A 13,905-nucleotide genomic window follows, 5' to 3' on the forward strand; every position below is an offset into this window, starting at 1 on the left:
TGCAGGATAACGTCACTTTTTACTGTGGGATTATTACATGTTAACCACAACCTCATTAAAAAATCACGCGCATGCAATTTTTATGAAGGCTTTGTCAAACTTTATGAAGGATGTGCCTGAACTTTGCCATGAAAATCAAGAGGACTTTTGGAAAAAACAATAAAAATCGAAAAGTTCTTTAAGTTTTGGGGACAAAGTTCCAAAAATATGGTTAAAAAGTTTTCTACCTATTTTTCAAAAATTGCGAGCTATGTCGGAGTTTTCCAAAAGTTCTTCAATTTGTCATGACAAAGTTCAGATACCAGTTTAACAAAGTTTGGTTCTATTTAAAACTATTTAAAGAACATTCTTTGAGAACAATTCCAATAACATGACATTTTAATTCTGTGATATTTAAATTACTTCCAACATCATAGACTAGAGAGATAATCACATGAATTAATTCCACAACCGGAAGGGTAAAGCGAATTTAATTACTACTGGATAAGACTAGCCAACAGCGTCACCTACAGCGTCACCTACTACTAGGCAAGATTAATTTTGGTCCTAGCGGGGTCTTTCTTAGCTTTCTCACATGCATCATGGGTAGATTTAGGCGGTCAAGATACATGTTGTAAACGGAACGCGAAAGTAAATGGCTTTTCCCCTCTTAGAGGGTTCCAAGCTGAAAGAAGTTTAGTTTGTATCGGTTCCGAGTTGACCCCCGCGATTTGCCCGCACAAATTTCCCCTTCCGCTGCCGTCTACTCCGGAAACCAAAATCCGCCGCCGCCTTCCCGAGCTCGGACTCGACAGCCATCAAGCCATGGCCTCCCAACTAGGGCCACCGTCGCCGTCGCAGGCGCCGGCGAAGTATGATCCAGCGGCCACCACCATCGCTGACATCGGCGACGACCTCCTGCGCGAGATCTTCCTCCGCCTCCCCTCCCTCCCCAGCCTCGTCCGTGCCGCCCTCGCCTGCCGCACCTTCCTCCGCGCCGTCCGCTCCTCCCCCGCCTTCCGCCGCCGCTTCCGGGCGCTCCACCCGCCTCAGATCCTTGGATACTTCAGCAACCCCTTGCGCACCGCCATCCCTGCCTTCGTCCCCTTCCGCAGCCGCTCCGACCCGGACCTCGCCGCCGCCGTGGTCCGCGGCTCCGACTTCTTGTTCACCCGTCTACCGGAAGACGGCGACGACACTAGGTGGGCGTTCAAGGGCGACTGCTCCGGCTACGTCTTCATCCACAACCAGAGCACCGACCAGATCGCTGTTTACAACCCCCTCACACAGGCGCTGAATGTCTTCCCCTACCCACCTCAGGAGGCCTGCGATTCCCGCTATCTTTATTTTCGCATCATCTTCTCGGAAGACGACCAGATGTCGTTCCGCGTGGTATGTGTTCGTCGCCGCAGGCGGCGGCGAAGAACCATGGTTCGCTTCTCTGTCTTCTCATCGGACAGCAGGGAGTGGCAGGGTTTCTCGTGGGTGGACACCTCAATGCCGCAGGCTGGGGATGATGGAGGTGATAAGTGCATGCTCTCGTCTTACACTGCTACGCCGGTGGATGAATTTGATAGATTAGTCTACTGGAAACACAAAAATCAAGCATATATAGTCGTCCTCAATGCTGGGACGCTGCAGTTATCTCGAATGGATTTGCCGCCGCACTTGAAAGATATGGACTCCACAGAATTTGAGCTTGGTCTGACAAAGGATGGGGAGCTCTGTATGGCTTTCACAGACCAGTTTGGTGCAAACGAAGGGATGCTTGCTGTTTGGTTTTGGAGAGCTGATGGTGGTGGTGTTGATAAATGGATGCCGCACAAGATTTTCCCACTGAACAAATTTGTTGATTTCTCTATGCGTTCAGAAGAGTACTATGATGTCACAGCGCAGGTTATCCGAGTCATAGATGGTTTTGTGTACCTGTCTGTTTATTATCTGTATACAAAGTGCTTCCTATCCTTTTGCCTGGAAACAGAGAAGGTCAACAAGCTCTTTGAGTATGGACTTGGCGTCCATCCCTACATCATGCCGTGGCCTTCTTCTTTGGTATGCAACAAGGTGAGCCTGTGTTTCAAGACGCCGGTAAAATTTATCCTGATGTTTGGTCCCTGAATCATATGCAATTGATTATTGTATAGCTGTGAAAATCTGCCATCAGTTTCATGTTTTGCTAGCATTTTGTCTTGAGGCATTGATTGAAAAGAGTTTGTACAAGATTGGTCAATTGTTTGAGTTGGTTATAGAGCAATGACTTAGTTATTAGTCTAGGTACATTAGACTCATTTGCGTAACTCATAATATAAGTGTTCAATTGCTGATTTTATACAAGGATTCAATATTTTAATTTTTGCATGTGTTTTTTGCAGATTATATGATATCTCTGCATTGCAGTATCCTAGGCTTAAAAAAAACCTCTACACTAAAATAATGTCTACACAATGCTTTGTAACCCTGACCGCTATAAGGTGTTGGTGTAGCAAATATCTTACTTCGCTTCCATTGCTTCGGTCGTTGCTAAATAAATCTGTCATGTACCATTTTTTTAAAAGATCTGTCTTGTACCACGTTTGAGTCAATAACCTTGCACAGTTTGTCTACACAAACACTTGAATCCTTACTTACACTGAAACCATTTTATGTCTCAGGAGGATTTAGAAACCAAGGTTACTGGAGAAAATGTGGCAGAAGATGGTCCTGTGGGCATAGAAGAAACTCCCTCTGTTCTTGTCACAGCATTGCGATCATATAAAGAAGCTCTGATTAATGGCGATGGGGCAAAAGTTGCAGAGATAGAGGCATTTCTACTTTCTATTGAGGACGAGAAGAAGTCTCTAGTTGTATCTCGAGGATAAGTGCCGCCATTGATGACTACGAGAGAAGGGAAGAAAGAGAGAGGTGATGACCAGTTGACCCACTTGTTTGCCAGTTGAACCAGCATCTTTGGAATGATCATGGTGTATTTCTTTCAATGAGATGGCCTTTTGTTTAGATGTGTTGGTACTTGGTACTTTGGTTTTTGAGACAATCATCATGTGCTAGATTCAAATGCTTGTAGGGCTTGTTTTTTTTTTTGAAATTTTCACCGGGGGAGGAGGGGGGCCCCCTCAACCACCTGAATATATTCCATCAAATTTGCCTAGAAGCCTCGCAGCTCCATACAGGATAGGTTCAAGTGAACCAGAATGTAACCATCAGTAGGAGTACGTATTTGGCAATATGGCCACTTAATTTGCATCTTAATTAGCTTGAGTACTTGTCTGTTGTGGGTCCACTCTTTTTTATCTTTTCACTGGTGATCCTGTCCTTTTTATTGTTTGCCTGGGTCTCAAGTCCTTTTGTAGCATTGTTCTTCCATTGTGGGGCAGTTGGTTTCCTTTTGCTTGGTCTTACATTATCTTATTTCACATCCATTGCTTCGGTCAACGCTAAATAGACGTATCCTGTATTATACTCCCTCTGCTTGGAAAAACTTGTTGGAGAAATTGATAAAAATAGATGTATCTAGAACTATAATATGTCTAGATACATCCATTTCTCCGACAAGTATTTCCGGACGGAGGGAGAAGGATCTGTAGCCTTGCACAGTTATTATATAGAGACACCTGAAACTTCAATTACACTGAAGTCATTTTATGTCTCAGGAGGATTCAGAAACCAAAGTTACTGGATGGCAGTTTAAATGTCACTAGCAAAAGAGCCCGTGCGTTCAACGGGACAAAAATAATAGTTCTGTCCATTTTCCTAGCTCAATAATGTGAATTAAAAGAATGACTTTGTTTACTAACGAACAAAAATGTTGAATAATGTATGAAAATGCACGGAATTCAACATTAATACAAGCATTTGATTTTATGAAGAAAAAAAAGGGGGGGAAAGGTATTTGTTTACCTCCAGCCGGTAGGGCTGTCAACAAAACTCGCACTCAATGAACTGTTTCGTGCTCGATTAACTATGTCTATATGCTCAAGTTTGGGTTCAATATGCTAGCCTTGTTCGGTGGCCTGGCCAAAAAACACACTTTCGAGGTCAATGCAAGATGGCCACTTTGACTGGTTGATATGTCAAATAGGGAACATGTAATTTCCAATAGATCATGATGTATTGTGCTCTAAATTTGTACTATTGTTGCATCATTGGTCGCATTATTTGTGATTGGTAAAACCACTACGATAGCCTATAGCTTAAGGGCATCTGCAATGCTAGACTCTTGTGTAGGCACTTAGAATAAAAAGTTAAACATCAGAAAATTAAGAAAAAAGTAAGCGCCTTCTCCTTCGATGCCAGGCGCTTATCAGCGGCTCTGAATACGTAGACCCGGCTCCTCGTTTCTTTACTCGCGTGCCCAGAAAAAGAGAAAGCGCTCAATGCATCTATTGGTACCAGGCACACTGGGAACAACTAACGCAACTGCCGGTCTATCGGGAAATAAATCATGGCGTCCATCATTGCAGATGCTCTCAGAGAACATGCAATCTGTATATATCTGGCATCAAGTCCCACAAATAAATTTATTTGTACTTCAGTGCACATATATTCTGCCAGCAAACATATATGATTATCTGAAAGATGTGGTACACATATATTTGTATGAAAAGGCACTGCCTTTGGCTCAGTTAATCCATTTATAGCCATATATTAAAACAGAAGGGTACATATAAATTTTGCCCCTTGTATGATTTTCAAACGATGTATATGCTGAACAATAGCTTTGAATACATAATTCAATTCCAAAAAATAGTCAGCATACATATGTTACATACAGAGGCATTGTGGTCTTGAAGTTGCAACATAGATAATGAAATGTAATGCATGACATGCTTTGATCTAAAAAGGCTATGATAGTAATGAAAAAATATAGGCCGTGACATGCAACATTTGTAGTAATGTACGTTTATTGGGTGAGATTGGGATTAGACCACCACTTCCTATTAGGTGTAAGATGCTCGGCCCCTTTCTCAATTTCTTCTAACCAAGTAAACCGAATGGTTAGTGCGATTTGGTCCTCGACAGCAAATGGAGTCTCTTCTTTCAACAAAAGAAGTGATTTATGACCTGAAAATATAACCAATAAACAATGAGTGAATAGTATCTTTATTTAAAAGGGATATAAATTATGGTTCTTTGATTGCTCTACCCATTAATCTGGCAAATATATATGTATCATAGTTTCCAAAAGCTATTCCCCAAGAGGATACAACAATAAGAAGCCAGGGGGTGAATCATTATCTTTTAGCATGGACACCATGATGTTTCAGCGTTTTATCATTGCATTGAACAGGAAAGAACCTTCTTGGCACAGGTGCATCACTATTACCTTCAGCAAAGCGAATACTACTACTGAACAACACTCATGGTGCAAGATAGAAATATTATTATAAGGTACGTTAGTTCAAGTAATCATTATGTACGATAGCAAGGGAAACATTACGTTGTATCAGTGTTGTTATATATTTGAAATCTCGGTGCACATCACATATATATTTTCTAGCAATACCAAACTTTGATCTCAAACAGAACATATCCACATTACCCTCAGGATAACTGAACAACGATACCTGACAGTGGGTCACCCGGTTCAATTCATCCATCTTGGCACCAAAATCATAAGTTCCGGGTAGCTCCAGCTTGCCAAATAAAAACTAAATGATTATGATTTATGCACCTAGGCGATATCCTTGTGCAGATCATGATGGTTATATTGTACCTATTGCCAACTTTGTTAGCTGCATCACAGAAATTAACACCTAAAGGGTTGAAGCACAAAATATTCAGTACTTACTATGAGTAAAGGAAAACCATAAAAATTATATCTATGGACTTGCAAAGACGATCAAGAGCAACGACTGATGTGAAAGCTTTCATTGGCTGTATATATGACTCGTCTTTTCCACCAAATTGTCACTGATAGCACAAACATTTGTGATTTGGAACTAGTTGGACAGAAAAATAAGATGCAAATTTATGTCCTCTCGCATGAAACATATCAGCTGCAAAAATCATGTCATGTAATAGAAGCTACCATTAATCATGTAGTGCAAGAGGCCACAAACACGCTCCATTTGAATCACCCTGGTAGCAGCCAAGCTCTCTGCTGTTCTACCAGCAGTGAAGCCACGGTGGTCCAGCCTGAGTTTTTGCATGGTTCATCTTCTCTGCACTGAACACTTTGGAGATGAGATTCTTTGTCTTCTCTGCTTTTGGAAAAAGAAAAAACATAAAAAGGCCTACAGATCAAACCGTTATATATATGACCACGCCAATTTCTATAATTTATTGATTCGCTTAAAATTAAATGATGTCTCTTCATCTCGTGTTTGCTTAAATATATAATCAATTGCAAGGATTAGAGGCCGGATGTATGAAACTTTTTAATGCTTGGCTGCTGCAGAGTCATTACCAGTTACATGGACAGCCATGGAGATAAAGCTAGATAAGCAGGATGCCGCTTTGCAAGCTTACTCGTGCATCAATGAACCGTTGAAGAAATGAAATCTATCCACATACCAAGGTCTATGACAGGAGCCTAGAGAGGCCATCTAGTATTGTCACCAAGGGGAGATCACTTCTTGTCGAGATCGATCGAGCCTCTTCTCGAGCTCCCGGGTCCCGATGTGTCATGTGTTCCTCAACCTCAACACACCGTTCCTCTCCCCTTGCAGCCTCCTCTCTGCTGCATAAATCATATATTGCATTTGCAGCAATATAAATGCCACTCTCAGTACTCCACACCTTATACAATAGTAAAATATCTAGCTGATTCTCTACGGTTCTACATGCAAATTGAATACTGGAGAGTACCTAAAATCAAAAGAAGAGAAGGAGCAAGGATGTACACGTCTGCTGAAAAGTAGCTACAACTGGAAGAAGAAAAGGAGCAAGGATGTACGCACATGTTCCCTAAGCAGCCTCTCCACCTTACCACACTGGCTAAGAAGAATCCCTAATCCTCCCAGTCTCTCACTTGACGTTCTGTTCCCTCTTCCCCAAGCTCGCACCTGCACCTTCTTCTCCCTACCTGTCCTCCTCCCTGAATCCTCTTTCTCTCTTTTCCTCCAGGGAAAACTGAAGAGCCACCATGGCTTGGAGCTATCTACCTGCAAGGAATTCACGCTGCCACGCCGGATCCCTCCGTCTCACGCGCCCGTCTGCCGTCGCCCAGCTCCGGCGAGCTCCTGCCTAGGTCGTCGGATCCCTCACTCCGGCTTTCCTCGTCGCCATCGGCGACCCCCGCCTCGCCGCCCACTTTCGGATCAGCCTCCCCAACCCCTGCCATGCACGGATCCGGCCCTTGCAAGCTCCAGCCGCCGCCGTCGCCGCGGCTGTTCTGCATCGAGCTGTTGTGCCACCCCCAACCGCTCGAGCCACCACGTTGAACCGATCCAGAAGGTGCGCTCGAGCATCATCTGTGTGTAGCCGGTCGGGGAGGGGCAGGCGCGCTGACGGGGTGGCCGGTGGCGGCGCACGGCGGCGCGCGGTGAGGGGCGTGGCAGGGGGTGGAGGGATCCGGCTTGCCTGCTCCCTCCCCATGCTCCCATCCGTGCTCCCACTTCATCCTACGGTTGTCCTTTTTTCTTTTTACTTTGTAATCTAATCATCTCCCCTCCTCCCCCCCCCCCCCCCCCCCCCCCCCCCCCCCCCCCGATTTTAAGGGGTGGAGCCGGGCCTTATTTTGTTCCAATCAAATCAAGCCATGTACGCGGGAGCACGGATGGGCACACGAGCGGGGAGCAGGCAAGTCTCATCCGGGGGTGGAGATGGGATTGGAAGGCAGGGCGTGCGGGGGGAGGGGGCTGATTTTCTTTCCTTTTGTCGGGCGTACCGGTTCGTGACTTATTGTGAGGACTGCGCGTACAATACCGAAATCAACAGGGGTTTCTTTACAAAAGTGCGCGAGGGTGAACCCGAGAAACTTAATCCGTACTTTATTATTATTAGGGAGAGATAGGTGTTACTGGATCCGCCAGTGGAAGACTGCCTGTTTAAATGTGTTGGCAATTATATGTAATTTTGGTGTCATAGGTGTTAATGGATTCTTTCTCAACAAGGACAAAAAGGACAAAAATGATGCCGGGCAAAAGAAGAAGAGTAGGGTGCCCTTCTGCGACTGTGTGCGTCCCAAAACAACAGGCGAGCATCAACCGTTTTGCTCTCTAGGCAGCAGCAGGAAGAGGCTGCACATGTCAGCCCAACAGACTCATGTTCCTTCTCATCTGGAGTTACAGCAAGTGATGTCTTTAGGATCTCTTCTGTAATGAGTTGCATGATAATGTTAACAAGAAGCTCATGCATTCAGAGTTTTGTCCTTGTTAAAAGAATGAGGCAATGGCCCCTAGCTTAACAAGAAGCTCATGCATTCAGGTTGCCCAGTTAATCATGAAGAACCGGACAAAAATCATCACAGCCACTGAACGGCACACATACGAAACCCCACACACACCGCTACAAAAAAAGGCCTCGGCGAGACAGCACACAGGCATCATCGTCATTCCTACACTCTGAGCAAATGACTCCGACTTTGCCGTAGGCAATTGTCCATTCAACCCACACTGCAGAGGCCGTGAGGGGTTGCATGAAGATCTATGCTAAAACCCAGCCACCCGCGACCAGACAACGCACCTCCGACTCTGATGGAGAGCTACGAAGGACAAAACCAGGCACGACTAGCACCATGGAAGATCGCCGAATGGACCACCTGCAGCCAGTCATCATACACCGTAGGGTCCCTCCGGCACAGCTTCGACTTCACATAAACAACAAACCGAGGCAAACCCATGGACACGCCGGAGAAGAACCGACTACCTCAACCATTGTTGCGTTGCTGACATCGCCCCCACCATCATCGTTGCCGCAGAAGCCTAGACGTCACAACCTGCCGCCAGCAACCGGTCCCGCTAGCCGATGCCGGTCTCCCAAGACGAAGCCCCCAAGAGGGAAAACGACACCAAGGCGCCGACATCTTCCTATCATAGATCAACACTAGTAGAAAACAGGGCTACCGTTCGGCCCTATCCAGCCCATTAGTCCCGGTTCTTCAAGAACCGGGACCAATGGGGGGTATTAGACCCGGTTCATGAGCCTAGGGGGGCGGCCGGGGCCTCGTGGGCATTGGTCCCGGTTTGTTCGGAACCATTTGTCCCGGTTCAAGCCACGAACCGGGACCAATGGTCCTCGCTCCTGGCCCACAACCATTGGTCTCGGTTCGTGGCTTGAACCGGGACAGAAGGGGGAGCTTTAGTCCCGGTTCATGCCACGAACCGGGACAAATAACTTGCCTATATATACCCAGCGCCGCGGCAGAGCACTCCAGTGCTCTGTTTTTTCAATCCGGCAAGGAGAGGGCATTTGGGTGCTCTAGTTCACCTCCTATGCACATGAGGTGTTCGATGAAATGCCCGAGCCACACTAGTTAAGCTTTCTCCTCTCGAAGCTCGACCTCGGAGCTCCATTTTTTTCGAGATTTGTCTAGATTTAGCGGTCTGTCACGCCCCGTCCCCGTTTTCACCGCCGTTGATCGCTCGCGCCGATCTCGTCGCCGGCACCACCGTGGTGAGCCTCTTGTTCTTATCTTCTTTCTGATACTTGTCTGATTTTCTTACTTTAGGTAGATATTTGTCTGATTTTCTTACTTTTGACACACATAATTATATGTAATGCACACAGATGAACCGGCAATGGATGTATGGTGACAGACACACCTCCGAGTACATTAAGGGCTTGCATATTTTTCTCGAAGTGGCTGAGGCAAACAATCAGAATGGTTTTATGTGGTGTCCGTGCACTAAATGTGGGAATACGAAGTCTTACTCTGACCGGAAAATCCTTCACACCCACCTGCTTTACAAGGGTTTCATGCCACACTATAATGTTTGGACGAGGCACAGAGAAATAGGGGTTATGATGGAAGACAACGAAGAAGAAGGGGACGATGACAACTATGTGCCCCCTGAATACGGTGATGCTGCAACGGGGGGAGCCGCTGAAGATCAAGAGGAACCAGACGATGTGCCCGATGATGCTGCAACGGGGGAAGCTGCTGAAGATCAAGAGGAACCAAACGATGTGCCCGATGATGATCTCCGCCGGGTCATTGTCGATGCAAGGACGCAATGCAAAAGTCAAAAGGAGAAGCTGGAGTTCGATCGCATGTTAGAGGATCACAAAAAAAGTTGTACCCCAATTGTGAAGATGGCAATACAAATCTGGGTACCATACTGGAATTGCTGCAGTGGAAGGCAGAGAATGTTGTGCCTGACAAAGGATTTGAGAAGCTACTGAAAATATTGAAGAAGAAGCTTCCAAAGGATAATGAATTGCCCGACAGTACGTACGCAGCAAAGAAGGTCGTATGCCCTCTAGGATTGGAGGTGCAGAAGATACATGCATGCGCTAACGACTGCATCCTCTACCGCGGTGTGTACGAGGATTTGAACACATGCCCGGTATGCGGTGCATTGCGGTATAAGATCAGACGAGATGACCCTGGTGATATTGACGGCAAGCCTCGCAGGAAGAGAGTTCCTGCGGAGGTGATGTTGTATGCTCCTATAATACCACGGTTGAAACGACTGTTCAGAAACAAAGAGCATGCCAAGTTGATGCGATGGCACAGTGAGGACCGTAGGAAAGACGGGAAGTTGAGAGCTCCCGCTGACGGGTCGCAGTGGAGAAAAATCGAGAGAGAGTACTGGGCTGAGTTTGCACGTGACCCAAGGAACGTATGGTTTGGTTTAAGCGCGGATGGCATTGATCTTTTCGGGGAGCAGAGCAGCAATCACAGCACCTGGCCCGTGACTCTATGTATGTATAACCTTCCTCCTTGGATGTGCATGAAGCGGAAGTTCATTATGATGCCAGTTCTCATCCAAGGCCCTAAGCAACCCGGCAACGACATTGATGTGTACCTAAGGCCATTAGTTGAAGAACTTTTACAGCTGTGGAATGGAAATGGTGTATGTGCGTGGGATGAGCACAAACAGGAGGAATTTAACCTGCGCATTGCTGTTTGTAACCATCAATGATTGGCCCGCTCTCAGTAACCTTTCAGGACAGACAAATAAGGGATACCACGCATGCACGCACTGTTTAGCTGACACCGAAAGTATATACCTGGGAAGCTGCAGGAAGAATGTGTACCTGGGCCATCGTCGATTTCTTCCGACCAACCATCAATGTCGAAAGAAAGGCAAGCATTTCAAAGGCGAGGCAGATCACCGGAAGAAGCCCGCCATGCGTACCGGTGATCACGTACTTGCTATGGTCAATGATTTACACGTAATCTTTGAAAAGGGTCCCGGCGAACTAGCTGTTTCGAGTGACGCTGGGGGACACACACCCATGTGGAAGAAGAAATCTATATTTTGGGATCTACCCTACTGGAAAGAGCTAGAGGTCCGCTCTTCGATTGACGTGATGCACGTGACGAAGAACCTTTGCGTGAACCTGCTAGGCTTCTTGGGCGTGTATGGGAAGACAAAAGATACAGCTGAGGCACGGGAGGACCTGCAACGTTTGCATGAAAAAGATGGCATGCCTCCAAAGCAGTATGAAGGTCCTGCCAGCTACGCTCTTACCAAAGAAGAGTAAGGAAATCTTCTTTGAATGCCTGCTTAGTATGAAGGTCCCGACTGGCTTCTCGTCGAATATAAAGGGAATAATAAATATGGCAGAGAGAAAGTTTCAGAACCTAAAGTCTCATGACTGCCACGTGATTATGACGCAACTGCTTCCGGTTGCATTGAGGGGGCTTCTACCGGAAAACGTCCGATTAGCCATTGTGAAGCTATGTGCATTCCTCAATGCAATCTCGCAGAAGGTGATCGATCCAGAGAATCATACCAAGGCTAAGGAGTGATGTGGTGCAATGTCTTGTCAGTTTTGAGATGGTGTTCCCACCATCCTTCTTCAATATCATGACGCACGTCCTAGTTCATCTAGTTGACGAGATTGTCATTCTGGGCCCTGTATTTATACACAATATGTACCCCTTTGAGAGGTTCATGGGAGTCCTAAAGAAATATGTCCGTAACCGCGCTAGGCCAGAAGGAAGCATCTCCATGGGCCATCAAACAGAGGATGTCATTGGGTTTTGTGTTGACTTCATTCCTGGCCTTAAGAAGATAGGTCTCCCTAAATCGCGGTATGAGGGGAGACTGACTGGAAAAGGCACGCTTGGAGGGGAGACAATAATATGCAGGGACGGATATTCTTGGTCTCAAGCACACTGCACAGTTCTACATAACTCTACCTTGGTGACCCCTTATGTCGATGAACACAAGAACAGTCTGCGCTCCAAACACCCGGAGCAGTGCGACGACTGGATTACATGTGAACACATCAGGACTTTCAGCAGTTGGTTGGAAACACGTCTCAGAGATGAAAACACTGTTTGTGATGAGTTGTACTCGTTGTCCAGGGGACCATCTTCGACTGTTACGATTTGGAAAGGATACGAGATAAATGGGAATACATTTTACACGATCGCCCAAGATCAAAAGAGCATCAACCAAAACAGCGGTGTCCTCTTTGATGCAGCCACCGAGAGGGGAAAGGACACATATTATGGTTACATAGTGGACATATGGGAACTTGACTACGGAGTAGATTTTAAGGTCCCTTTGTTTAAATGCAAATGGGTCAATCTGTCAGGAGGCGGGGTACAGGTAGACCCACAGTACGGAATGACAACAGTGGATCTGAACAATCTTGGGTACACTGACGAACCGTTCGTCCTAGCCAATGATGTGGCACAAGTTATCTATGTGAAGGACATGACTACCAAACCGAGAAAAAGAAAAAAATAAGGAAGCGAATACATCATACGATGAGCCAAAGCGCCACATAGTTCTTTCAGGAAAAAGGGACATCGTGGGAGTGGAGGGCAAGTCAGACATGTCCAAAGATTATGAAAAGTTTCATGAAATTCCTCCCTTCAAAGTCAAGGCTGACCCAACCATCCTAATAAATGATGAAGATTATCCATGATTACGGCGCAATAAGGAAATGACACAAGCGAAGAAAAAGTGAAGACTTTGTCCACAACTGTTATGATGATACCATGCCAACTTTCAACCTTTTCGTAGTTCATTTGAAATGCCTGTTGTAACAGACAAGTTTCCGTATGAAATCCTGATACTTCGAAAAAGATTGTCCGTTTTGTACATGAAGTGCATCCAGTTTTTGCCGTAACCCACTCAACTTTCTTGCACATGCTATGTGGATGAAATGATGATACCATGCCAACCTCCAACCTTTTCAGAGTTCATTTGAAATGCTTTTCAATTTCAGGGTCTTATAGCTCAAAATAATCAGTAAATGCATGAAAAATAACCCTCTCAACTTTTTAGCACATGCTATGTGGGTGAAAGGGTTGAAAATTGATGATGTAAGTAGAAACCAAATAAAATAAAGTAAACTCTAATAAAATATATAAGTAGAAACATAATAAACTTTTATAAATAAGTAGAAAGAATTACCAAAGTATTTTCTGTGAAAAACATTAAAAGCAAAAGGAATTTTCATAAAATAAGTACAAACAGCAAAAAAAGAAAATAAAATAAATAAGTATAAACAAAACAAACTTTTATAAATAAGTAGAAAAAAAATAAAATAAAATAAATAAGTAGAAACAAAAGAAAATAAACTTTTATAAAATAAATATGTAGAAACAAAATAAAACAAAATAAAATAAACTATTACAAAATAAAAAAAAGCAACAAAGAAAACAAAAAAACTAAAAAAAAAGAAAAAAATGCCACCTACTAGGCCACCACGGCCTGAATACGACTAGAAACCCAGCTAGTTGGGCCAGAATTCAAGCCCGCAGAAGGCCCAGCAGGCCCACAGGCAGATACAATGTGTTTAGGCCCGAAAGCCTGCATTTGAGAGGAGCTTGAGAGGGCAGCGGGAGTGGGGCTTATAAAC

The 13,905-nt window shown here is 45.1% G+C and overlaps 1 protein-coding gene across 1 annotated transcript; it reads left to right on the forward strand.

Moving 5' to 3' along the window:
* Positions 1-721: 721 nt before the first annotated feature.
* On the forward strand, positions 722-3,256 carry LOC123116761 (uncharacterized). Its single transcript, XM_044537671.1, has 2 exons — positions 722-2,043; positions 2,631-3,256. Exons 1-2 carry the CDS (start codon positions 805-807, stop codon positions 2,835-2,837), a joined length of 1,446 nt encoding a protein of 481 aa, XP_044393606.1. The 5' UTR covers positions 722-804; the 3' UTR covers positions 2,838-3,256.
* The last annotated feature ends 10,649 nt before the right edge of the window (positions 3,257-13,905 follow it).

The sequence above is a fragment of the Triticum aestivum genome, chromosome 5B (assembly GCF_018294505.1).
Source record: "Triticum aestivum cultivar Chinese Spring chromosome 5B, IWGSC CS RefSeq v2.1, whole genome shotgun sequence".
Classification (NCBI taxonomy): Eukaryota; Viridiplantae; Streptophyta; class Magnoliopsida; order Poales; family Poaceae; genus Triticum; species Triticum aestivum.

Coding starts and splice junctions, on each gene's coding strand:
- LOC123116761 (XM_044537671.1), top strand. CDS start 805: ATGGCCTCCCAACTAGGGCCACCGTCGCCGTCGCAGGCGCCGGCGAAG. Junction 2,044..2,630: donor CTTCTTTGGTATGCAACAAG/GTGAGCCTGTGT, acceptor TTTATGTCTCAG/GAGGATTTAGAAACCAAGGT.